The 26740-nt window shown below is 45.5% G+C and overlaps 2 protein-coding genes across 2 annotated transcripts; one reads left to right on the forward strand and one right to left on the reverse strand.

Annotated features, from left to right (window-relative positions):
• Positions 1 to 1925: 1925 nt before the first annotated feature.
• On the forward strand, positions 1926 to 8854 carry LOC149435821 (fibrinogen-like protein 1-like protein). Its single transcript, XM_089662392.1, has 2 exons — positions 1926 to 2082; positions 8049 to 8854. Exons 1-2 carry the CDS (start codon positions 1926 to 1928, stop codon positions 8693 to 8695), a joined length of 804 nt encoding a protein of 267 aa, XP_089518518.1. The 3' UTR covers positions 8696 to 8854.
• An 8210-nt stretch (positions 8855 to 17064) lies between these two features.
• Positions 17065 to 24157, reverse strand: TMEM177 (transmembrane protein 177). The gene is made up of 2 exons (XM_089662393.1): positions 24129 to 24157; positions 17065 to 19225 (listed from the first exon to the last, which is right to left on the reverse strand). The coding sequence occupies exon 2, from the start codon at positions 19214 to 19216 to the stop codon at positions 18281 to 18283; it is 936 nt and encodes a 311-aa protein (XP_089518519.1). The 5' UTR covers positions 19217 to 19225; positions 24129 to 24157; the 3' UTR covers positions 17065 to 18280.
• Between the last annotated feature and the right edge of the window lie 2583 nt (positions 24158 to 26740).

Raw genomic sequence — 26740 nt, forward strand, 5'->3', positions numbered from 1 at the left:
CTGGCACTTATTGGGGTTTATTGCAGACCCTAACAAATGTTGAGCATTATCATTCCTAGCACTGACACCAATATTGGGTTACATTTTGACTCCCACAATCTCTTTCAGTGTACCCCAGGGTCCTAGTTTGCCTAAACCATAGCAAAGCACTGTGCAGCTACACGTATAGTTTATTTTTATGGCCACTGACACTGATTATAGAACTGATTTTTGAACTTGGTGACCAGCAATATAAAGGACACTGTTACAGACTGCTGACCACTCTCTTCAATGGGCTTAATGAGGCTACAGTCTGTGTTCTTGTTACACTATGAATGGTTTCTATTATTACATTGGATATTGAATTTATGTTCTGTCTTCTTTTACTACAACAAAGGATTTAAAGTCAGGGAGTTAGGTCACAAGAACCACTAATGTATGGGACCCTTTTTCACTGACAACCAAAATGTGAGGATCTTCCTCCACTGACAGTCAATGTATGAAGTCCCTTTTCCATTGACCATCATCACCAATGTATGGGGGTCCTCCTATTGACCACCAATACCATTGTAAGGGGGGGCCTTTTCCTAATGACTAACATAGTATGGGAGCCCTTCTGCTACTGGCCAATACATGAGCCCTTCTCCACTGACCACAAATGTATGGTGGTCCTCCATCAGCCACAATCACCAATATTTGGAGACCCTGTTTCCACTGTCTGACGCTGTATGGGGACACTTTTCTGCTGGCCCCCAACACCAATGTACAGGGAATCTTTTTCAAGAACTACCTAATGTATCAGAGTTCTCTGGCTTAGGGGGTCCTGTTTCTATAATCAACAATCTAAGGGGACCTTTCTTCTCAGACCAACAATAGTATTGTATGGGGAATCTTTTTCATTAAACACCTAAAGTACTGAGGACCGCCTTCTCTGGACACCAACATTATAGCAAGAGATAGGATGACCAGTAATCTATTGAGACCTTCTTCCACTGACCATCAATGTATGAAGTCGCTTCTCCATTGACCATCATCCCCAATGTATGGGGTTACTCCTCCTATTGACCACCAATATCAGTGTAAAGGGGACGTTTTCCTAATGACTAAAAAAGTATGGGGCCCTTCTCCCACTGGCCAATACATGAGCCCTTCTCCACTGACCTAAAATGTATGGGGGTCCTTCTCTACTGGCCACCATCACCAATGCTTAGAGAGCCTTTTACCACTGACCAGCACTCTATGGTGACACTTCCACTGGCCACCATCACCAATGTTTGTAGACCCTTTTCTTACTGACCAACACTGTATGGAGACATTTTTCCATTGGCTATCAACACCAATGTATGGGGGATCTTTTTCATGAACTACCTAATATATCAGGGCTCTCTGGCCGTCAACATTTATGTAAGGCTTTGGAGGACTTGCTCCACTAACCAGCAATTTAAGAGACCTTTCTCACTCAGCTAACAATAGTAATGTATGGGAAATATTTTTCCCTAATCACCTAATGTATTGGGGCCCTCCTCCTCTGGCCACTGACATTATAGTAAGACATAGAGGTCCAGAAATTGAATGGGACCTTATTCCACTGACCATCAATGTATCGGGGCACTTCTTCACTGACCAGCATTGTATGGAGGCCTTTCTCTGCTAACTCCCAATTTAAATGGGGCACTACAATATTCACTGGCTGCATTTCGAGTATAAAATGGTCTGCTGAGGGTGCACATACTGTATACCTTAGATATGTTACATTGTTTGTTCTATAATTATGTCTACAACTTACTGATTACTCCAAAGCACCATGAGCTGTAGATATAAGAATTTTTATAAGGCGATCCCAGGACCTGAAAAACATTTCAAATGCTCCTCTGTGGCAAAAAAGTTGAGAGAAGCTGGATTTGCAGGTTAAACATTGTAACAATGTTTTTTCTCTAGTATTGGAGATGTTGGGGCCAAATCTATGGACGGTTGTCTGGTTATTCCTTTCATTGGCCGCATTTACCAAGTCGGAGGAGGCACAGCAGAAGCTGGTAGACAACATTCACATGATACATGATATCACCCACGCCATCAACTACAATGAGCTGCGTAAAAGGAATGGTGAGACGTCTTATTTCTTATCTCCTCGGATCACAGCCAACAAGAGCTCAGAGAGACTACAAATAGAGATGATAATTAATCATCTTTATTTTATATAGCGCCTTTAAAAGGTAGCTTCTCAAAGCGCTTTACAAAGAAAATACAAGAAATACACAGGATAAAATAAAGGGGAAAAAAGGGACGATTACATGAAAGTTTGTCTAAAGAAAAAAGTTTATAGATCAGATTTGAATGAGTTTAGAGAAAATGACTCTCTGGTGTTCTTTGGAAGTGAATTCTAGAGTTTTGGAGCATAACAGGAGAAGGTTCTGGCTCCTATCAAGTGTAGGCGAGTAGGGGGGGGGGGGGCACACACAGAAGACCAGAATTTGAGGAGCAGAGGAAATTGGGGGGAGGAGCGGGGGAGTAAGTTGATAAAGGTTCAGAGATAATGGGGTGGAAAGCCATGAAGAGCCTTATAGGTGAGCAAGAGGATCTTAACCCCTCGCCTATCGGGCACTTATACCCCCTTCCTGCCCAGGCCAATTTTCAGCTTTCAGGGCTGTCACACTTTGAATGACAATTGCGCGGTCATGCAACACTGTACTCATATGAAATTTTTGTCTTTTTTTTTTTTTTTAGACAGAGATTTCTTTTGGTGGTATTTAATTTTTATTTTTTTATAAACCAAAAGCCACTGAAATTTTTTTTTAAAAATAGTTTCTTAGTTTCTGTTACAAAATTTTGTAAATTAGTAATTTTTCTCCTTCACCCATTTTTTTTTCACACAAATAGAGCTTTCTTTTGGTGGTATTTAATCACTGCTGGGCGTTTTATTTTTTGCTAAACAAACAAAAAAATACTGCAAATTTTGAAAAAAAAGCTTTCCTTAGTTTTTATTATAAAATGTTGCAAACAGGTCATTTTTCTTCTTCACTGATGTGCGTTGATGAGGCTACACTGATGGGCACTGATAGGGTGCACTGATGAGGTGGCACTGAGAGGCAGCACTGATGGGCATTGATGGGGAGGCACTGATCAGTCTGCACTGAAAGGCAGCAGTTAAGGGCACTGATAGGCGGCACAGACTGGTGGCATTGACTGGCAGCACTTATGTGAATGGATTGGCAGCATTGATAAGCACAGATTGGCAACACTGATTCACATTTATAGGCAGCACTGCTGGGCACTTTTGGGACTGCACTGATAATCAAGGCACTGATAATTAGTGCCCTGATTATCCGTAAAGATGTCATCCTTTCACATTTGCCGGTTATTGGCAGAAATTTTCTCATGCCGTGTCAGCGTGAAGAAAGTACTACTGATAACCGTCAAGTGTGTTTACGTCATGATCAGCTGTGATTGGACACAGCTGATCACATGGCAAAAGGCCGCTGTGATTGGCCCTTTACCGTGTCATGTGATCAGGGCTGCTGGTAGAAACCACGTGGCCCCATACAGTCAACCTGACAGGCCCCCCCCCAAAAAAAAACAGTTTACTATGCTTCACTTGTAACAGAACACAGTGAGTGATCAGTACTGACCACTCATTGTGTTCATTCAGGAAAGGAAGGGTCTGGTAAATGTGACATATTTACCGTACACTTGCCCCAATAACCATCCTGAATTGTGTTCTGGCAGCTGCCTCTGGGAAAGAGGGGAGGGAAGCCAGCATCTCTGTAGGGGTGGGGGCACACGGGGGGTTTGAGCAGCAGAGGCAAATGCATGGTTCACAAGGAGGGTGATGGTGGCGGAGGGCCGATTACTGGAGTCGATCCCCTGTATGGCTCTTTGCAGCAGCTGAAAGCCAGCGGGAGGGAGAGAAGAAGTCGGCTTTCAGCTGCTGCAAAGAGAGCCATAAAGGGGACCGGTTCCAGTAATTGCCCCTCCCCACTGGTGATCACCCTCCATGCCCACATCAAAATCACCCAGCTGCCTGGGCCCCCCTGCTGGCATTACCCCCTTATCCATGGCCCTGCATGTGATTAGCTGTGTCCAAAGGAAACAGAGAGTGCTGGGTGCGCGCAGCAGGGGGCGTAGTTCTGGGAGGATGTCATATGATGCGCTCCTTGAACTGGAGAATCGCGCTGTAGCTATAGTGCCGTCAGCAGGTAAAGTCTATGTGAAGAAAGCAAATGAAGGGGCGCACTCTCCTCTTGCATTTCCATGATAAAAAGGAATTTATTTGAAAATGACAAAAAATGTATATTCACAAACCAAGAGTCATAAAACAAGCTAGGAGCCAATGTGACAGTCTGAGCAAACGGTATTCTAACAGCAGGGTGTGCTAACACGTTTCGGGAGACGTACTCCCTTCTTTAGAGTGCTCCTGAACGTCTCCCGAAACGCGTTAGCACACCCTGCTGTTAGAATACTGTTTGCTCAGACTGTCATATTGCTTGTTTTATGACTCTTGGTTTGGGAGTATACATTTTTTGTCATTTTCAAATAAATTCCCTTTTATCACGGAAATGCACGAGGAGACTGCGCCCTTTCTTTTGTTTTCTTCCAGTAATATCAAGATTCCCTGATCTTTAGAGGGCTGCACCCAAGCAAGTGACTGTTACTGTGGTCCTGGGATGCTCACGGACTTGAGTGCTTGTGTTGTGTTTTTTCTTTTGACAAAGTCTATGTGAAACCTGAAAGTTAGCCAGTGCAAGGACTCTGGGATAGGAATAATATGGTCACTTGTACCAGACCTAGTCAGGATTCTGGCTGCAGAGTTTAAAAAATACACTTACAGTGAAGGAAATGCGTATTTGATCCCCTGCTGATTTTAAATGTTTGCCCCTCACAAAGAAATGATCAGTCTAAAAAAAAAAAAAAAAAAAAAAAAAAAAAAAAAATCGGTGAACTGTTCGGTGTATTGTAAGAGAGACAGAATAGCAACAACAAATTCAGCAGAAATGTGTCTAACAAATGATGACTGATCTGCATGTTCATGAGGGAAGTAAGTATTTGATCCCCTATCATTCAGCAGGATTTCTGGCTACCAGGTGTCTTTCATACAGGTAAAAAGCTGAGATTAGAAGCAGTCTCTTAAAGGGAGTGCTGCTAATCTCATTTTGTTCCCTGTATAAAAGACACCTGTCCACAGGAGCAATCAAACAATCACTCCAAACTCTCCACCATGGCAAAGACCAAAGAGCTGTCCAAGGATGTCAGGGACAAGATGGTAGACCTACACAAGGCTGGATTGGGCTACCAAACTATGGCCAAGCAGCTTGGTGAGAAGGTGACAACAGTTGGTGCAATCATTCACAAATGGAAGAAACACAAAACAAGTGTCAGTCTCCCTAGGTCTGGTGCACCATGCAAGATCTCACCTCGTGGAGTGTCAATGATCATGAGAACAGTGTGGAATCATCCCAGAACTACACGTGAGGATCTTGTCAATGATCTCCAGGCAGCTGGGACCACAGTCACCAAGAAAACAATTGGTAACACACTACGCCAACAAGGACTGAAATCCTGCAGTGCCCGCAAGGTCCCTCTGCTCAAGAAAGCACATGTCCAGGCCCGTCTGAAGTTTGCCACTGAACATCTGAATGATGCAGAGGAGGACTGGTGGAAAGTGTTGTGGTCAGATGAGACCAAAATCCAGCCCTTTGGCATCAACTCAACTCGCTGTGTTTGGGGGAGGAGGAATGCTGCCTATGACCCCAGGAACACCATCCCAACTGTTACACATGGTGGTGGAAACATTCCTCTTTGGGCGTGTTTTTCTGCTAAGGGGACAGGACAACTGCACCGCATCAAAGGGACGATGGACGGGGCAATGTACCATCAAATCTTGGGTGAGAACCTTCTTCCCTCAGCCAGGGCATTGAAAATGGGTCGTGGATGGGTGTTCCAGTATGACAATGACCCAAAACACATGGCCAAGGCAACAAAGGAGCGGCTCAAGAAGAAGCACATTAAGGTCCTGGAGTGGCCTAGCCAGTCTCCAGACCTTAATTCGATTGAAAATCTGTGGAGGGAGCTGAAAGTTCGAGTTGCCAAACGTCAGCCACCAAACCTTAATGACTTGGAGAGGATCTGCCAAGAGGAGTGGGCCAAAATCCCTCCTGAGATGTGTGCAAACCTGGGGGCCAACTCCAGGAAACGTCTGACCTCTGTGATTGCCAACAAGGGATTTGCCACCAAGTACTAAGTCATGTTTTGTGAAGGGGATCAAATACTTATTTCCCTCATGAACATGCAGATCAGTCATCATTTGTTAGACGCATTTCTGCTGAATTTGTTGTTGTATTCTGTCTCTCAGTGTTACAATACACCGAACATTCGATTTTTAGACCGATCATTTCTTTGTGAGGGGAAAACATTCAACATCAGCAGGGGAGCAAATACGCATTTCCTTCACTGTAAGTTAATTTTATGGCACAAAAAGCAATAAACTATCCAATTTTTTTTGTAAAATTTAAAAGAGAAGGTTGCAGCAAGTAAATAGATATCCAACATGTCAAACCTTAAAATGTGCGCGCTCGTGAAATGGCAACAAACTTTAGTAACCCTATATTTTCTATAGGTGACACTTTTAAAGCACTTTATAGGTCATCAGTTACAGAGGGGGTCTACTGCTAGAATTATTGCTCCCATTCTGGCATGCACAGCGATATGAAACGTGCATCACAATCACTGTTTTTATGCACAGGGTCCCCAGCACTTTTTCGTTTGTGCGAGCGTACATATATGTGGGGGGGGGGGGCTTCAAAAATTGGAGGGGGGGGGTTATATACTTGGGTGCAACTTACACTTTTTAAAAATAAAAAAATGTTATCACATAAGGGACAAAAAGACCCCTATGTGATGATTTTTGGTGATAGGGTCTCTTTTTTGAGAGTCTCCCCTGTACTACACTGAATGTAATGCCGTGCACATCGCACCGCATTCTTTCCCAGCCTCGATGGCTGTGAATCTGTGAACGGGGACCCGGAAGGGACGTCACATCACTTCCAGGTCAGGACAAGAAGGGGAGGGGTAGCGGAAGTGTCGGCTCTCCTCCCTCCTATGCGCCTGCCGGCAGCCACTGGCTGGTCCCTGGACCGCAGATGGGCAAATGGAGCATGGGAGACAGTGGGAGGGGGAGCAGAGGCTGGCACCATAGTGATCTATGTGGAAGCAGCAGGACTAAAAAGGTATAAAAAAAAAACCAAAACTACCTGGCCGGAACTACATGTCCCGGGCGTTGGGCGATATACATTGATCAAATATATATATGCTAGATCAGTGTTCGGGTTAGTGTCAAGACTGAAGAAGTGAAAAGTCATGATCGAAATCAAAGATCAGGGTTAATGGTTAGGATCAGTGAGTTTCTAGGTAGGAATAAAAAAACAAAAATTTTTTTCATTTAGTGTCAGTGCTTTTTAGATCAGATTTTAAAAAAAAAATAAAAATATGCGCACTAGTGTTTCTGGGCTGTACTACGGGTACAAACAACAAATAATGTGGTATGGTTGTGATTGTCAGGAGCAGAAGAATTTATTTTGGGTTGTTTTCTGGGGGTAGTTCATGGCGATAGCAAGAAATATACAGCTAAATGAAAAAAAAAAAAGTTTTTTTTTTTTTTTTTTTTTAACTATTTTGGGTCAGTTTTTCCTTATTAATAATAATTAAAAAAAAATTAAAGGAGATGTCCATTACCATATACCACCAAATAAAAGCCCAATTTGTCCTGATAAAAACAAGGTGGTACATCCACCTGGATGTACAAAGTAGTTGTGATGATATGGACGGTTTTACTAACACATGTCAAAAGTTGCAAAATTGTGCTTAGGCATTTAGATTTGTTTTCCCTTCATCAGGAAGGAGTTACCTAAACTTTAGCTTTATGTATTTAATTTTTGATCTTGAGTCTTGTAGCCCTCACTGACCTAAATGACAGCAGCAATAAAACAATAGGCTACACACAAACATTATCTCACTGAACATGGAAATTGGAACACTTTTTTTAGCCGATTTATTCCTTAGATTTGTCCTTTTCTCAGTTTTTTTCACCAGGGACTGTGAAGAACTCTATCAGTTGGGTCACAGAAAAAGTGGCGTCTACGTGATACGCCCCGAAGGCACCATCTATGTGGTGGTCCAATGCTTGATGTATGACTGCGGCGGGTGGACTGTCATCCAAAGGAACGCCTATGACACAACGATCTCTTGGCATGAAACTTGGTCGGCCTACGAATTTGGCTTTGGGGACATGGAGACGAACCATTATCTCGGTAATAAATACATCCACCTCTTGACCACCCAGAAGTGGAACAAAGTCCGATTCCTCCTCGTAGATGCCAAAAACGACACAAAGCATGCCGACTACGACAGCTTCTACTTGACCGAGGCCAAGGATAAGTATCGCTTGAGGCTGGGGACCTATGAAGGAGATGCTGGGGACTCCATGACCTCCATTGAAAAAAACTTGCATGACAACATGAGGTTCTCCACGTACGACAATGACAACGATCGGCAGTACAATAACAACTGTGCCAATGAACACGGGGGAGGGTGGTGGTACGACTCTTGCTTCGACGCTCTACTCAACAAGAACAATGGGATTCACTGGAAGACACTGTGCCAACACAACTGTAGACACTCCCTTATTCTCATCAGACCAGTCCATATGTACTGCAACAGGGTGTAGACCACCAGCTGGGGGCCCCCCATGGTAATCCATTGTTGGGGGCCCCTGTGTTTATTTAAATTAGATGCAATCACTAAAATCACATAGACAATTCAACATGTAATTTGAAATCACAATCTTTATAAAATCTGTAGCTTTCATTAAAATAGTCCTTGATGATCCTGCCATTAAAGTCCTTGCTCAGGCACTTCCTGTTTTAGGGTGACAACCCTCTGTCCTTGTCTCCCAGTTGTTCTCCTGTGTTGTTATGCGCTCTCCCATTGGAGCTTACTAGAGCCCATCTCAAGACCCAATATGTCAACATGACCCACTGTTGTCACCATCAAGAGACCCGCCCTGAGAAAGACCATGCAACCATTATTTGAGTGACATCCACCCATCATGGCATTTTGGTATTGGTATAACTCCTCCCAAGGGTCATCCCACTGCTTGTGTCAGGACTGGAGGCTTTTGAGAGGAGTACTGAAGCAGGGCGCTGTGATGCTTTCAGGAAGCTGTGCTCAATCATTGCTGGCCCCTCCCACCAGCCATAATCTGCATAGAGAAAGACAGAGACCCAGTGGTGATGATGTCACTGAATCAAAAAAAATGTATGTAAAATATCATCAGCATTTTGGTGAAGGGTGGGGGTGGGGAGGTGTACCCAGGGACAGGAAGTGATGTGAATCGCTCCAACTAGGACAATATTTTTTTATTGCGGTCTGTTCCTTCCTGTCGACAACCACTCCACCCTTCCCCCTCTTTTCACATACAGGTGTCACAGGGACTGGGAGTGCATGACACTTCTCTACAATGGGGTCACAGAGAAAAGGATTTTAGAAAAAACTCCCAAATTCTTTTTCAAACATAAGCCAGATTTTTCCATCTCGACTGTAATGGGACCGGACCCCGACTGCGCTAGGGTATTTCCGTTAGACTCCCGCTTCCCTGTCTGAACATTATCCACGGACACCACCGCTGATCATCCAGGACGAGACAGCACCAGTATGAAAGACAGGAAATAGATTGCTTTATTTTAACACAAACACAAGATATATACACAGGGCGGGGAAATACAACCAGGAACAGGAAGCACATCAGCAGGCCGTCCCATCAGGGGGAAGGGCTGCCAGAAACACCCCCCACCAACCCAAGACACACAATAGAACAATGGGATACACCACATGGCAGTAGACAATACAGGAACACATACATCCCATAATAGTTTGCTCACAAGCAAGACACATAATAGAACAATGGGACAACCGCATGGCATTAAACAATGAACAACAGCCACCTATACATGTCTACACAATATCAGGACAGATCACCCTGTAACCCTAACAGGCACAGGGTGGCTTACACATAAGAGGAATATGGGGAGCTGAGACAGGGGTCTTCCCACCTCTCCAAAAGGGGGCTGTGTTCCATGGGCCCCCCACCCAAAGTCACTCCCATCACATCCACCTATTAATTCATTGAGTACCTCCAATTCTTCTACTGCATTCTCTGCCAATGAGAATTTAGGAGGGAGAAACTTGTCCTGACTGTATCCACAGCAAATCAGGAATATACACTTCAGACTGACTTCTCCTTCGGTTTTATCCAGTGTGTACTTTTGGTGCAGAATCGGTTGCGTGATCTATGCTTCATTCATAAATGCCGATCTGTCAATAAAAATGTAAAGCAGACCTCCAGCCAAAATAAACAAGATAAAAAAAAGAACAACTCACTAACCCCTTCAGTGCTGGAAGGTTTCCCCCTTTCCTAACCAGGCCATTTGTTTGCTATTTGGCACTGCGCTAGTTCAACTGGTAACTACGCGGTCATGCAACACTGTACGCAAACGAAATTTATGTCCTTTTTTCACACAAATATTTATTTATTTCAGGTACTTATATAGCGCCATCAATTTACACAGCACTTTACATATATATTGTACATTCACATCAGCCCCTAACCATCAAGGGGCGTACAATCTAAGGTCCCTAACTCACATTCATACATACACATACTAGGGACAATTTAGACAGGATCCAATTCATCTACCAGCATGTCTTTGGAATATGGGAGGAAACCGGAGTACCCGGAGGAAACATGCAAATTTCAGACAGGAGGTGCCGTGGTTGGGATTTGAACCAATGACCCCAGTACTGCCAGGTGGAAGTGCTAACCATTTAGCCACTGTGCTGCCCATATAGAGCTTTCTTTTGGTGGTATTTGATCACCACTGGGTTTTTTATTTTTATGATATAAACGAAAATTTTGAAAAAACCCCGATATTTTCTACTTTGTGTTATGAGAAAAATATCCAATAAAAGTATAATTTAGTCATAATTTAGGCCAAAATGTCTTCGGTAAAAACAATCTCAATAAGTGTTAGGGATCCGGGTATGACCAGAAATGTGTGGACTGACACAGGGAAGTAGCAGGCTTCAGGAACACAGGCGTAGTCAGGGCTGGAGAGGTGGAATGGTCAGGCAGGCCGTTAGGTACTGTCAGGCACTGCCCGGCTGGATCTCTAGTACCCACAGAACGGGATTCCCCAGGGTGCGGAGTCTAAGCCCCAGTCTGCCTTTTCACCAGAGCCCCTGATGGTGGGGATGGACTTGGCGCAGGACTGAGACCAGGTCGCGGCCCCTGAGTGCACCCAACTGTGGTAGAGGGGTCCGCCGAGGGTATGTACCATGGGAAAGCCTGACGTGAAGAGGCTGGCAGACCTGGTAGCAGGGACCGATCCATGCGGGACAGATGGATGGATCGTCTGGGTAGCGTCAGGCGTAGTCAGGCAGGCCAGGTCAGCAACGTGCGGGCAGCGCGGTACAGAGGATCAGGCAGAGAATAGTCAGGGTCACAAGCCGGGTTCAGTAACTCACGGGCAGCGCGGTACAGAGGATCAGGCAGAAGGATGGTCAGGCAAGCCAGGGATCAAGCAGGAGAAGTCAGCAGAAATCAGGATCAGGCAGGGTCGGCAACAAATCAGATAGTCAGCAGAAAAGGAACACAGGATACCAGGTACAGGGGCTCATGGGAAACAATACACCAAGGCCCTGATCACAGGCGTGGTCCTGCTTAAATACACCTCCTGCAATCAGCTTCAGCTGATGGCTGACTGCAGGAGTGAGCTTCTGGTTGCTGAGAGCACCCGCTGGCCAGCCCTGGTACTGCAGCCCACATGGCAGGTGAGTCCCACCACCAGTGGTGAATCCATTCCTGACAATACGTGTCTATTTTTAGTGGTTTGTGTGAACGTTATACCGACTATGGTATTGGAATTTACACAGCTTTTACTTTCTGACTGCCTATCACATTTCTTGAGGTGCCCCCCCAAATGACCCTTTTTTGGAAAGTAGACACCCCAAGGAATTTGCTGAGAGACATATTGAGTCCATGGAAGATATTATTTTTTGCCACAAAGTTTTGGAAAATGACAAAAAATATATATATATTTTTTACACAATATTGTCAGTTAAATGATCTATTGCTCACATATGCCAAGGGTATATGTGGCTTAACACCCCAAATCACATTCTGCTACTTCTCCTGAGTATTGAGATACCCCATGTGAGACTTTTTGGCAGCCTATCCACAGGTCCCCAAAATCCAATGACCACCTTCAGGCTTTCAAAAGGGCATATTTCCTCATGTTACTTCCTCAGTACCTATCATGGTTTCGAAGGCCCTAAAATGCCAAAATAGAACAAACACTCCCCCCCCATGACCCCTTTTTGGAAACTAGACACCCCAAGGAATTGTATTAGAGACATGGTGAATATTTTGCAGAGTTTGTTTTTGTCACAGGAAAAAGAAAAGAAAAATAAATACATTTTCACTTTCTTTTTCATTTTCCAAAAACTTGTGGCAACAAATGATATCTATAAAACACTCACCATACCTCTAAACAAATACCATGGGGTGTCTACTTTTCAAAAAAGGGGTCATTTGGAGGGGTGTTTATACTATCCTGGCATTTCAGGGCCTACATTAGAAGCTGATATCACACATCACCCACTCTTCTAACCAGACCAAGCCGTTTCTGACACTTTTTCTTTACATGAAAAAAAAATCTGTTTGCTAGAAATTTATTTTGAACCACTAAACAAAGTTACATAGTTAGCCTGGCTGAAAAAAGACAAAAGTCCATCCAGTTCAACCACTAAAAAAAAAAGTTATAATCCTACACCCACAGTTGATCCAGAGGAAGGCAAACAAAAACAGCAAAGCACAATCCAATTTGCTCCTGCTGGGAAAAAAAAATTCCTTCCTGATCCCCCGAGAGGCAATCGGATATTGCCTGGATCAACTTTCCCTATAAATGTTACATCCAGTTATATTCTGTGTATCCAAGAAAGAATCCAGGACTTTCCTACAGCAATCCACTGAGCTGGTCACAACCAACTCTTGAGAGAGTCTATTCCACATTTTCACAGCTCTTACTGTGAAGAAACCTTTCCATGTTTGGAGATTAAATTTATTTTTCTCCAGAAGTAAAGAGCGCCCCCTTGTCCTCTTTATTGGTGTCAGTGGGAGGAAGCGTACTACATCATTGGTGTCAGTAGGGGGGAATAGTGCCCCATTGTTGGTGTCAGTGGATGGAATAGTGCCCCATCATTGGTGTCAGTGGGAGGAATAGTGCCCCATTGTTGGTGTCAGTGGATGGAATAGTACTCCATCATTGGTGTCAGTGGATGGAATAGTACTCCATCATTGGTGTCAGTGGATGGAATAGTGCCCCATTGTTGGTGTCAGTGGATGGAATAGTACCCCATCATTGGTGTCAGTGGATGGAATAGTGCCCCATTGTTGGTGTCAGTGGATGGAATAGTGCCCCAAGTGTCAGATAAAGGCAAGCAAAAGGCCACAGTTGGGAGATCACTGATTTATTAAATAAAAAAAAAAAAAAAAAAAAACACACACGGGAAAAAAAAAGTGTATATAATTTTTATCATCTACACACAAAATGTTTTACATTACGCTTCTGTTTTAAGTTGAAGGGCTTGTTTTACAACATGACACACACACACACACACGATAGTAAAAGGGAAAAAAACAAAAAACAAAAAAATCATCAACTTTACTGAAGCATAGCTTTCCAATTGAACATGGTTTACAGCACAACACCGCCACCTAGGGGACAGAGACTGTGAAGAGGAGTAGAGCAAATGCTTCTCACAGAGATATTGCCTACAAAGTGATCACAAACAAGTCAAACTGTCCCATGAATCCATTGGGATTATATTTATAACTGTTTTTAGTGTGAAAGGGTTAGAATCCCAGTAAGGCTTTACGGCTTCCTTGAAGGAAAATTTCCCCCACTTCCTGTCCCAGTGACCACCACGGCATTGCTGTGGGCCGAACTTCCTGTTTCCACTAGCTGAAGTGTATTGGCTACATATTAGAAGGGTCTAAGGCTGGCCATACATTATACAATTTTCTTGAGAAGTTTGCGTTAGATTTACCAAAAAACATATAATATGAGGTCAAACCCATACAACATTTCCAATTGTATCCAATTAGGAAGGCCCTTGTACTATATAGTTGAAGGTAAATCTAAAGGAAATTGAGCAGAAAATTGTATAGTGTATGGCCAGCCTAAGGGGTCTCAGTCTATAAAAAAATAGCCGTGCGAACATGTCAATCATCCATTTGGACGCATTGAATCTGCACAGTAATTTGCTTCCCCACCCAAGCTCCAGAAGGTTTTACCTCCTTCATGACCAGGACATTTTTTTTTGCTAATCAGCACTGCGCAACTTTAACTGGTAATTGCTCGGTCATGCAACACTGCAAGAATTTACATTTATATCTTTTTTTTTCACACAAATAAAGCTTTTTTGGTGGAATTTGATCACGACTGAGGTTTTTAATTTTGATCATAAGAAAAATAACCAAAAATTCTGACCAAAAAAAAAAAAAAAAAAAAAAGAAGTTCTACTTTCTGTCATAAAACATCCACTAAAAAAAAAGAAAAAAAACACAACAAAAAAAAAAAATTCTTGATAAATTTAGGACAAAATGTATTCTGCTACGTGTCTTTGGTACAAAAAAAATCCCAATAAGTGTATATTGATTTTCTTTTGTGAAAGTTGTAGCGTCTACAAACTATGGGAGATATATCTGATAAGCGATCCATCCTGATGTACTGACGGCCGAGCACTTTTCTTGAGGCCCTAAAATGTCAGGACGGTACAAATACTCCCCAAATTACCCCTTTTTGCAAAGTAGGCAGTCTGAGGTATTTAGTAAGAGGCATGGAGAATTGTAATTTTTTGTCACGATTGTTCGGAAAATGAAGAAATGAAACAATTTTTTTTTTTTTTTTTACATACTGTGTTTTACCGTACATTGTCATCATAGAACTAATGATCAGGGACACTGACTGGTGACAGTAGGTATAAAAAATAAATAAAAAAAATATTATATATATATATATATATATATTTATATTATAGTTACATACTCAGTCTGGTTGAAAAAAGACAAAAGTCCATCCAGCTCAACATTTAAAAAAAAAAAAAAAAGTTATAATCCTAAACCCACAGTTGATCCAGAGGAAGGAAGAAAACCCAGCAAAGCACGACCAGTTTGCTCCTGCAGGGAAAAGATATATATATATATATATATATATATATATATATACAGTCATGGCCGAAATTGTTGGCACCCTTGATATTTCTCCAGGAAATCATGTATTTCTCACGAAACGTATTGCATTAACACATGTTTTGCTATACACATGTTTATTCCCTTTGTGTGTATTGGGACAAAACAAAAAAAGGGAGGAAAGAAAGCAAATTCGACATAATGTCACACAAACCTCCAAAAATGGGCTGGACAAAAGTATTGGCACCCTTTCACAACTGCGGATAAATAAGAATGTTACAAGCATGTGATGCTCCTGTAAACTCACCTGGGGCAAGTAACAGGTGTGGGCAATATAGAAATCACACCTGAAAGCAGATAAAAAGGAGAGACGTTCACTTAACCTTTGCATTGTGTGTCTGTCTGTGCCACACTAAGCATGGACAACAGAAAGAGGAGACGAGAACTGTCTGAGGACCTGAGAACCAAAATTGTGGCAAAATATCAACAATCTCAAGGTTACAAGTCCATCTCCAGAGAACTAGATTTGCCTTTGTCCACAGTGCGCAACATTATCAAGAAGTTTGCAACCCATGGCACTGTAGCTAATCTCCCTGGTCGTGGACGGATGAGGAAAATTGATGAAAGATTGCAACGCAGAATAGTCCGGATGGTGGATAAGCAGCCCCAAACATGTTCCAAAGACATTCAAGCTGTCCTGCAGGCTCAGGGAGCATCAGTGTCAGCGCGAACTATCCGTCGACATTTAAATGAAATGAAACGCTATGGCAGGAGACCCAGGAGGACCCCACTGCTGACACAGAGACATAAAAAAGCAAGACTACAGTTTGCCAAAATGTACTTGAGTAAGCCAAAAGCCTTCTGGGAAAACGTCTTGTGGACAGATGAGACCAAGATAGAGCTTTTCGGTAAAGCACATCATTCTACTGTTTACCGAAAACGGAATGAGGCCTACAAAGAACAAAACACAGTACCTACGGTAAAATATGGTGGAGGTTCAATGATGTTTTGGGGTTGTTTTGCTGCCTCTGGCACTGGGTGCCTTGACTGTGTGCAAGGCATCATGAAATCTGAGGATTACCAAAGGATTTTGGGTCGCACTGTAGGGCCCAGTGTCAGAAAGCTGGGTTTGCGTCCAAGATCCTGGGTCTTCCAGCAGGACAATGACCCCAAACATACGTCAAAAAGCACTCAGAAATGGATGGCAAAGAAGCGCTGGAGAGTTCTGAAGTGGCCAGCAATGAGCCCAGATCTAAATCCCATTGAACACCTGTGGAGAGATCTTAAAATTGCTGTTGGGAAAAGGTGTCCTTCCAATAAGAGAGACCTGGAGCTGTTTGCAAAGGAAGAGTGGTCCAAAATTCCGGGTGAGAGGTGTCAGAAGCTTATTGATGGTTATAGGAAGCGACTGATTTCAGTTATGTTTTCCAAAGGGTGTGCAACCAAATATTAAGTTAAGGGTGCCAATACTTTTGTCCAGCCCATTTTTGGGGTTTTGTGTGACATTATGTCATATTTGCTTTTCTGCCTCTGTTTTATATTTGTTCCAATACATACAAAGGGAATAAACATGTGTATAGCAAAACATGTGTTAATGCAATACCTTTTTTGTGTGAAATACTTGATTTTCAGGAAAAATATCAAGGGTGCCAACAATTTCGGCCATGACTGTATATATATATATATATATATAGTAAACCTTTTTTTCAATTTTTTTAAACTTTAAGAAAAAAAAAAAATTAACATTTTGTTTACATCATAGAACTAGTGAACAGATGACTGTTGACAGTATGTATAAAAAAAGAACAAAAAATTATATACTGTATTTTAAACCTTTTTTAAAAACTTTAAGAAAAAAAAAAAAAAGTAAAATTTTTTTACACCCTGCCACTTTACTAACGCTGTACTACTCTGGAGGGGCGATCTGGGATTTTTTTTTTTTTTTTTCCTAGTGTTGCTCATATAGTGAAGGTCACTGTATAGGCAATAGCTTTACCTGTCATGAATGGGTTTCCCATTCATGAACAGCTTGCTTTGGTTGGCTAAGCTAATCACATGGTACAGGTAGCTGTGGGCCAATCACAGATCACAATTAGTGAGTGATTCATGAATGGAAAGCCATTCAGGACAGGTTGTGTCCAGTTATCATAGGATTGCTATGACCTATCAAAGAGATCACTTGATTGATACCCGGTTATCAGTGGACACAGGAGGGGCCCGCTGCATGGCTGGGTGGCTCCTAAATAGATCCAGGCTCAATTGTGTGTGTGTACACAAATACACATATATATATATATACATATATACACACACACATACATACATACATATATACACACACACATACATACATACATACATACATACACACACACACACATACATACACACACACATACATACACACACACATACATACATACACACACATACATACACACACACACACACATAATTGAGCCTGCACGTGCTGCCCTGCCATAATAAATCTACTGCATGGGAAAGGCAAGTGGTTAATATGCGTATTTCCTAGGAGTGTCAGCACCCCCTTGTGGCAATAATGCAGTCTTTTCCCCTGAAATACTTCAATTAGATAAAATATCACATTACTGCCACTAGATGGTGCCGACGTTCCTAGGAAATAAACGCATTAAGGAAAGGTTTTTCTGCCCTTGTGTGATTAACTGACACCTTCACCCAGCAAATTATTTTCATACAGAGACCCCTAGGTGTCGGTCACAGTGTCAATGGCCCCACCATATATAGAGAATGTACTCCAGGGATTGAGCGGAGGAAATCGTGCTCACGGCAGAGCCTGGCAGACCTCAACAGAAAGCGAGAGGAAATCTCCCCAAAGGGGATGTAGATAACAATAATCACCCCACAGAGGATCTAACTCCTACCCCCCCACTGTTCTGCCCATAATTGGGAAAAAAAAAAAAAAAGGGGAATTTTGCATAGATTTCTCCCCTCACCCCCCCTGCAAAAAAGTCCCATCCTCACTCATGAGTGCATTGTCTCCAATGTATGGAGTATCTGGTCTCTCCGACGTGTGTACGGCGCATGCTTTAGTCGCAGTTTATTTTTGGGGAACAAATTCCCACTTGGCCCATAGAGCTCCTGCCCTTTTTTACCCATCATTCCTCGCAGGATCTGATTCCGGGCCAATATTTTTTGGTAGAACTCCAGCCCCCCCTGGGCATAGGACCTGGATCTGGTGGCTGCTTTGTGGTCAGCCCTGTAATCCAACCACTGACCGATCGAGTCGTAGCATAAACAGTATCCGGTAAATCCGAGCGTGATGGCCAGCAAATTGAAGACCCCCCGTAATAAAATGGGGCCGGAATACAAGCCCAAGAGCTGCTTGAGCCCCACGCTAGAAACGCAGACGGCCGCGAAACAAGCGGGGGCCACAGACGCCTGGATTAGAGGGCCGCTACTTTGCGCGTGGGCAGCCTCACGAGCCAAAGAGAACTTCTGGGCGTCTGAGGACAATGTCAAAGAGTCCCTCAACCCTCTCCCGACGTTGCTGCTCCAGTCTACCTCCTCGCCGCCAATCACCAACAACCGATCCACAATTCCTGCTCCGTCCTCTGCCGTGTGGTTATAGTTGGAGGGAATGCCGATCAGACATCCGGCCGGGAGCCAAGGAACGCCGGCGCTGACCGGGTGGAAGCCATAGGACGCGAAGGGGGTGTATCCAGTGGTGGAGCCATGGTTCGCTTCCTCCAGGACATCCCGGAAGAGAGCGTGAAGTCTGCTGGACAGTTCCATGGGTTCCCCCTTGGACCAGGCCTGGTAGAGCTTCCGGAACGTCAGCTCTGGAAAGACGTGATAGGAAATATTGGCGGCAAACAGGCCGAAGGTAGAGGCCCCAAGAAGCTTACCCCGGTGTTTCCGTGTAAACACGCAGACCTTCAGGAAGAGCTGGAGAGCCATGATCCAAACCTGGAAACAACAAACAGCATTAGTAATATCCACCGATCAGGTCTACCACATTAGGACCACTAGATGGAGCTGACGCACATAGGAAACCACTGTATTAACTAGGGATGCACAGACATTTCGGTGGCCGAAACGTTTCGGCAGTCGGCTGAAATGAAAAAAAAAAAAAAGCATCGATACAGGTGCAGAAACCCCTTCTCCACTGGCCACTACCAGCCACCATTCGGTAGTTCAGCCTCCCAGCCACCCACCACCGCCACTGGCCGCTACCGCCCGCCACTCGGTAGTTCAGCCTCCCAGCTGCCCACCACTGGCCGCTACTGCCACCGGCCAGCACTCAGTAGTTCAGCCTCCCAGCCGCCCCCCAACACCGCCACTGGCCGCTATCGCCACCACTTGGTAGTTCAGCCTCCCAGCTGCCCACCACCGCCACTGGCCGCTATCGCCACCACTTGGTAGTTCAGCCTCCCACCACCGCCACTGGCTGCTGCTACCGCCCGCCACTCGGTAGTTCAGCCTCCCAGCTGCCCACCACTGGCCGCTACTGCCACCGGCCAGCACTCAGTAGTTCAGCCTCCCAGCCGCCCCCCAACACCGCCACTGGCCGCTATCGCCACCACTTGGTAGTTCAGCCTCCCAGCTGCCCACCACCACCACTGGCTGCTACCGCCACCACTCGGTAGTTCAGCCTCCCACCACCGCCACTGGCCGCTACCACTCGGTAGTTCAGCCTCCCACCACCGCCACTGGCCGCTACCACTCGGTAGTTCAGTCTCCCACCACCGCCACTGGCCGCTACCGCCACCACTCGGTAGTTCAGCCTCCCACTACCGCCACTGGCCGCTACCGCCACCAGATGCCACTCAGTAGTTCAGCCTCCCACCACTGGCCGCTACCGCCACTGGCCGCCACTCGGTAGTTCAGCCTCCCACCATTGGCCGCTACCACCACCACTCGGTAGTTCAGCCTCCCAGCCAGGTAGTTCAGCCGCTACCGCCACCGGCCACCACTCAGTAGTTCAGCCTCCCGCTACCGCCACCACTCGCTAGTTCAGCCTCCCAGCCTCCTTTTACCGCCACTGGCCACCACTTGGTAGTTCAGCCTCCTACCCACCCACCACCGCCACTGGCAGCTACCACCACCACTCGGTAGTTCAGCCTTACCTGAGAAACTATCGATCACGGCGCTGGGCATAGAGATTGGTGAAGGAAAGATGCCGCCACTCATCTCTATGCCCTTGGAGGAATGGAGCGACGTCACTTCACGTTCCGGCCATTTTTTTTTTTTTGTACAACACTAGATCAATGCTTTTGTTTTGATCCAATGCTTTACATTGCAGAGGAGAGATGTGGGGTCTTATTGACTCCATATCTCTCCATAAGGAGGACCTGTCACTAATTATGTCTCAATGACCCCATAGCTCCCCATAAAGAGGACCTGTCACTAATTATGTCTCACTGACCCCATATCTCTCCATAAAGAGGACCTGTCACTAATTATGTCTCACTGACCCTATATCTCTCCATAAAGAGGACCTGTCACTAATTATGTCTCACTGACCCCATATCTCTCCATAAAGAGGACCTGTCACTAATTATGTCTCACTGACCCCATATCTCTCCATAAAGAGGACCTGTCACTAATTATGTCTCACTGACCCCATATCTCCCCAAAAGAGGACCTATCACTAATTATGTCTTAATGACCCCATATCTCTCCATAAAGAGGACCTGTCACTAATTATGTCTTATTGACCCCATATCTCTCCATAAAGAGGACCTGTTACTAATTATGTCTTATTGACCCCATATCTCTCCATAAAGAGGACCTGTCACTAATTATGTCTTATTGACCCCATATCTCTCCATAAAGAGGACCGGTCACTAATTATGTCTCACTGACCCCATATCTCCCCATAAAGAGGACCTGTCACTAATTATGTCTCACTGACCCCATATCTCCCCATAAAGAGGACCTGTCACTAATTATGTCTAATTGACCCCATATCTCTCCATAAAGAGGACCTGTCACTAATTATGTCTCACTGACCCCATATCTCTCCATAAAGAGGACCTGTCACTAATTATGTCTTATTGACCCCATATCTCTCCATAAAGAGGACCTGTCACTAATTATTTCTATCACAAGGGATGCATGCAGCCTTTTCTATTTTTTTTGTCTGCAACCGGAACACACATGGAACTACAAGCACTGATGTGAACTATGACTGACAACCATAGAACCTACTTTCTGTGCGTCTTGGATTCAGAAAAAAAGCAACTGAAATGCATGGAGTGTGAACCGGCCTTGAGCCTTTTTTTTTTTTTTTTTTTTTAAATTGCAAAAAATTAAAGTTACACCCAAGCACATAAACTCCCTCCCCCTACAAAATGTTGAGGTCCAGCCACCCCCACATATACGCATGTATAAACATACATGTCAGAAGCGCTTACACATGAATGCGTAGGTACATGTTACACATCGCCGCACACGCCGGACTGAGAGCGATAATTCTCGCACCAGACCTCCTCCGTACACTATACTGATGACCTGTCAGGGCTTTTGAAGGGTCGCCTATAGAAAATATAGGGAACTGAAGATTGTCGCCATTTCACAGGCGTATGCAAATTTAAGGTTTGACATGTTGGGTATCTATTTACTCGGCGCAATTTCGTCTTTTACATTGTTGGGTTTTATATATATATATATTTTTTGTGTGCACTAAAAGGTATTTTTTCCAGAACATTTGTGTTAAAAAAACAAACTAAAAAAAAACAGATAGCACAAATAATCCACGACACAAAAAAGGACGACACCCACCATTTTATTCTGTAGGGCCTCTGCTTTAGAAATATATGTTTACGTCATTTTCTAGCAGAAAAACTGATTTTACATTGGCCTGGGGGGGATGGGGGGCAAGTGGTTGAAGTGCACCCCCTCTGCTGCCATACATATGCATTAGGTGGGTGGAGAGGGTAGACTAACAATAACAATGGTCATTGCTGTGACCAGCATGATTGTCACGTTTTATTGAGGGCAGAAAAATATGTAGATATAGAGGCGGGGGGGGGGGGGGGGGGGGGGCGCGGTGTCATCACTTATTGGGGAGGAGGGGTCATCACTTATTGGGCGAGTCATCACGTATTGGGGGGGTAGTAATTAGTTATTGGGGGAGGGGTCATCACTTATTGGGGGGAGGGGTCATCACCTACTGGAGGGTAGTAATTACTTATTGGGGGGGTAGGGGTCATCACTAATTGGCGGAGTAATCACTTATTGGAGAGGAGGGGGTCATCACTTATTGGGGGGAGGGGTCATCACTTATTGGCGGAGTAATCACTTATTGGAGGGGAGGGGGTCATCACTTATTGGGGAGAGGGGTCATCACTTATTGGGGGGTAGAGGTCATCACTTATTGGCGGAGTAATCACTTATTGGAGAGGAGGGGGTCATCACTTATTGGGGGGAGGAGTCATCACTTATTGGGGGGGTAGGGTCATCACTAATTGGCGGAGTAATCACTTATTGGAGAGGAGGGGGTCATCACTTATTGGGGGGAGGGGGTCATCACTTATTGGGGGGAGGGGGTCATCACTTATTGGGGGGAGGGGGTCATCACTTATTGGGGGGTAGGGGTCATCACTTATCGACGGAGTAATCACTTATTGGGGGGAGGGGTCATCACTTATTGGGGGGGTAGGGTCATCACTAATTGGCGGAGTAATCACTTATTGGAGGGGAGGGGGTCATCACTTATTGGGGGGAGGGGGTCATCACTTATTGGCGGAGTAATCACTTATTGGGGGGAGGGGTCATCACTTATTGGGGGGTAGGGGTCATCACTTATTGACGGAGTAATCACTTATTGGGGGGGGAGGGGTCAACACTTATTGGGGGGTAGGAGTCATCACTTATTGGTGGAGTAATCACTTATTGGGGGGGGGAGAGGTCATCACTTATTGGGGGGGAGAGGTCATCACTTATTGGCGGAGTAATCACTTATTGGAGGGAGAGGTCATCACTTATTGGCGGAGTAATCACTTATTGGAGGGAGGGGGTCATCACTTATTGGGGGGTAGGGGTCACTTATTGGCGGAGTAATCACTTATTGGGGGGAGGGGGTCATCACTTATTGGCGGAGTAATCACTTATTGGGGGGAGGGGGTCATCACTTATTGGGGGGTAGGGGTCACTTATTGGCGGAGTAATCACTTATTGGGGGGAGGGGGTCATCACTTATTGGGGGAAGGGGTCATCACTTATTGGGGGGTAGGGGTCACTTATTGGCAGAGTAATCACTTATTGGGGGGAGGGGGTTATCACTTATTGGGGGGTAGGGGTCACTTATTGGCGGAGTAATCACTTATTGGAGGGAGGGGTCATCACTTATTGGGGGAAGGGGTCATCACTTATTGGGGGGTAGGGGTCACTTATTGGCGGAGTAATCACTTATTGGGGGGAGGGGGGTCATCACTTATTGGCGGAGTAATCACTTATTGGGGGGAGGGGGTCATCACTTATTGGAGGGGAGGGGGCTATCACTTATTGGGGGGAGGGGGTCATCACTTATTGGCGGAGTAATCACTTATTGGGGGGAGGGGGTCATCACTTATTGGAGGGGAGGGGGCTATCACTTATTGGGGGGAGGGGGTCACCACTTATTGGAGGGGAGGGGGCCACCACTTATTGAGGGGTCCGGTGCCATAACATCATTATGATGTAAAATACACGGACTGACATAAACCAGCACAGGGGTCACCTGCTAATCAGATGACGTCACAGCGAAGACACAAGAAACTCATTTCAATCACAGAGATCGGTGAGCTCTTAAACAATTTCGGTAAAGGAGGCTCTGACCCCACCGATCACCCCTCCTCCCTTCCCCCTTTCCGGTCCCGGTACTGACCTCCAACACACGTGCAGCACACAGACCGCTGCGCTCCAGTGACGTCACACGCAGGAAGCATTGGTTACATTGTATCCAGGCGGATCTTCGGCGCTCAATGGGGTGGGGCGGGGGAGGAGCAATACATAGACTGAAGAGCCTTAGGGCGGAGCTTTGAAGTAGATTTGTCCTATTGGGCGGGGAGGTAGTAGGGGGCGGTATAAGGTCGTAGGAAAGCCTGATCAGGTGCTGTGCGGTGCTCCGCAGTATGGAGCAATTATTATCTGTGTGCACTATGGGGGGAGATGTACTGACATAGAAGCACTCAGAATCTGGTGCAGCTGGGCATGGCAGCCAATGTGCGCTCTGTGCCGTGTATGCAGTGCGCTCTGTGCCGTGTATACTGTGCGCTCTGTGCCGTGTATACTGTGCACTCTGTGCTGTGTATGCTGTGCGCGCTCTGTGCCGTGTCTACTGTGTGCGCTTTGCCGTGTATACTGTGTGCGCTCTGTGCCGTGTATGCTGTGCGAGCTTTGTGCCGTGTATACTGTGCGCTCTGTGCCGTGTATGCTGTGCGCTCTGTGCTGTGTATGCTGTGCGCTCTGTGCCGTGTATGCTGTGCACTCTGTGCTGTGTATGCTGTGCGCGCTCTGTGCCGTGTCTACTGTGTGCGCTTTGCCGTGTATACTGTGTGCGCTCTGTGCCGTGTATGCTGTGCGAGCTTTGTGCCGTGTATACTGTGCGCTCTGTGCCGTGTATGCTGTGCGCTCTGTGCCGTGAATGCTGTGCGCTCTGTGCCGTGTATGCTGTGCGCTCTGTGCCGTGTATGCTGTGCGCGCTCTGTGCCGTGTCTACTGTGTGCGCTTTGCCGTGTATACTGTGTGCGCTCTGTGCCGTGTATACTGTACGCTCTGTGCCGTGTATGCTGTGCGAGCTCTGTGCCGTGTATGCTGTGCGAGCTTTGTGCCGTGTATGCTGTGCGAGCTTTGTGCCGTGTATACTGTGCGCTCTGTGCCGTGTATGCTGTGCGCTCTGTGCCGTGTATGCTGTGCGCTCTGTGCCGTGTATGCTGTGCGAACTTTGTGCCGTGTATACTGTGCGCTCTGTGCCGTGTATGCTGTGCTCGCTCTGTGCCGTGTATGCTGTGCGAACTTTGTGCCGTGTATACTGTGCGCTCTGTGCCGTGTATGCTGTGCTCGCTCTGTGCCGTGTATGCTGTGCTCGCTCTGTGCCGTGTATGCTGTGCACTCTGTGCCGTGTATGCTGTGCACTCTGTGCCGTGTATGCTGTGCGCGCTCTGGGCCGTGTATGCTGTGCGCGCTCTGTGCCGTGTATACTGTGCGCTCTGTGCCGTGTATAGTGCGCGCTCTGTGCCGTGTATACTGTGCGCTCTGTGCCGTGTATAAATACACAAATTTCAGAACGATTCCCACCATAAATAAACATTCAAACACACGAGTTCATACAGCGCTCAGCATACATGACTCCACCCCTTTTGAACAGTAAGATTGGAATGAACACAAGAACGATTTCCACAATTCTGACAGAAGTGACAGTTATAGAACGTTCGGCTCATTACATGGAAGGCTAATAATAGAACTTAGATTACCAAATCTTCAGTTTTGCTCAAATTAGTTGATGCAAAAATGAATCCCCCCCCCCCCCCCACAACAAGAACTCCTCCATCTAGTATTCTGTATGACCTCCATGATGGGTAAGGACGGCACCGAGTCTAATCATGGAATGAACAAATGGTGACATATTGCAACATCGATCTTCTTCCATTCTTCAAGAACAACCTCTTTTAGATCCTGGATGCTGGATGCAGAGTGATACTCAGCTTGTCTCTTCAGAATTCCCCATAGGTGTTGGATTGGGTTCAGACCAGGAGACATACTTGGCCACTGAATCACCATCACCCGGTTCTTCTTCAGAAATGCAGCAATGACCTTAGATGTGTGTTTTGGATGATTGTCATGTTGGAAAAGTGCACGACGACCGAGGGAACGGAGTGATGGTGGCATCTTCTCTGTCAATATAGAGCCGTACATCTGTGAATTCATGATACCATCAATGAAATGCAGCTCCCTGACACCAGCAGCACTCATGCAGCCCCACAGAAGGACACTGCCACCACCATGTTTCACAGTAGGCACTGTGCTTTTTTCTTTGTACTCCTCACGTTTGTGACACCAAGGTGAGGAGCTGAATGTTTATACAGAGGTACAATCTCTTAGATTGTAATCTCTAATGAATAATTCCCTCTGAATCCTCAGATAATAATTTGTATTGTAATTGTACTGTCTGGCCAGTGGCGTCCCTAGGCAGGTGTGAGGGGTGCACGCTGCAATGGGTGACACCTTTTGCACGGGGTGACACCGGACCCACTCCACGGAAAGGTAAGTTTTAACCACTTCCCATCTGGCTGTTGTATATAAATGGCCGGACGGTGGCAGTGCAGGGTCGGGTGGCCATTTATAAACAGCCTCCCTGCCCCCAGCTTGTGCGGGCTCCCTGGGAGCACGCAGCACCACAATCTGGAGCCCGTTGTGTCCTCCGGACACAGTGGAACACTGATCGTTGGCCGGGACCTCTGCGCGAGGTCCCGATCATGTGATCACTGATTGGCCAAT

This window comes from Staurois parvus, unplaced genomic scaffold (assembly GCF_062004578.1).
Source record: "Staurois parvus isolate SC_StPar_1 unplaced genomic scaffold, SC_StPar_1.0 ptg001466l, whole genome shotgun sequence".
In the NCBI taxonomy this organism is placed as follows: Eukaryota; Metazoa; Chordata; class Amphibia; order Anura; family Ranidae; genus Staurois; species Staurois parvus.

What these genes read in the sequence shown, in the direction of transcription:
- LOC149435821 (XM_089662392.1), top strand. Translation starts at nt 1,926, where the DNA reads ATGTTGGGGCCAAATCTATGGACGGTTGTCTGGTTATTCCTTTCATTG. An exon ending in TGAGCTGCGTAAAAGGAATG is followed by an intron (nt 2,083 to 8,048) that starts GTGAGACGTCTT and finishes TCCTTTTCTCAG; the next exon opens with TTTTTTTCACCAGGGACTGT.
- TMEM177 (XM_089662393.1), bottom strand. Translation starts at nt 19,216, where the DNA reads ATGGCTCTCCAGCTCTTCCTGAAGGTCTGCGTGTTTACACGGAAACAC.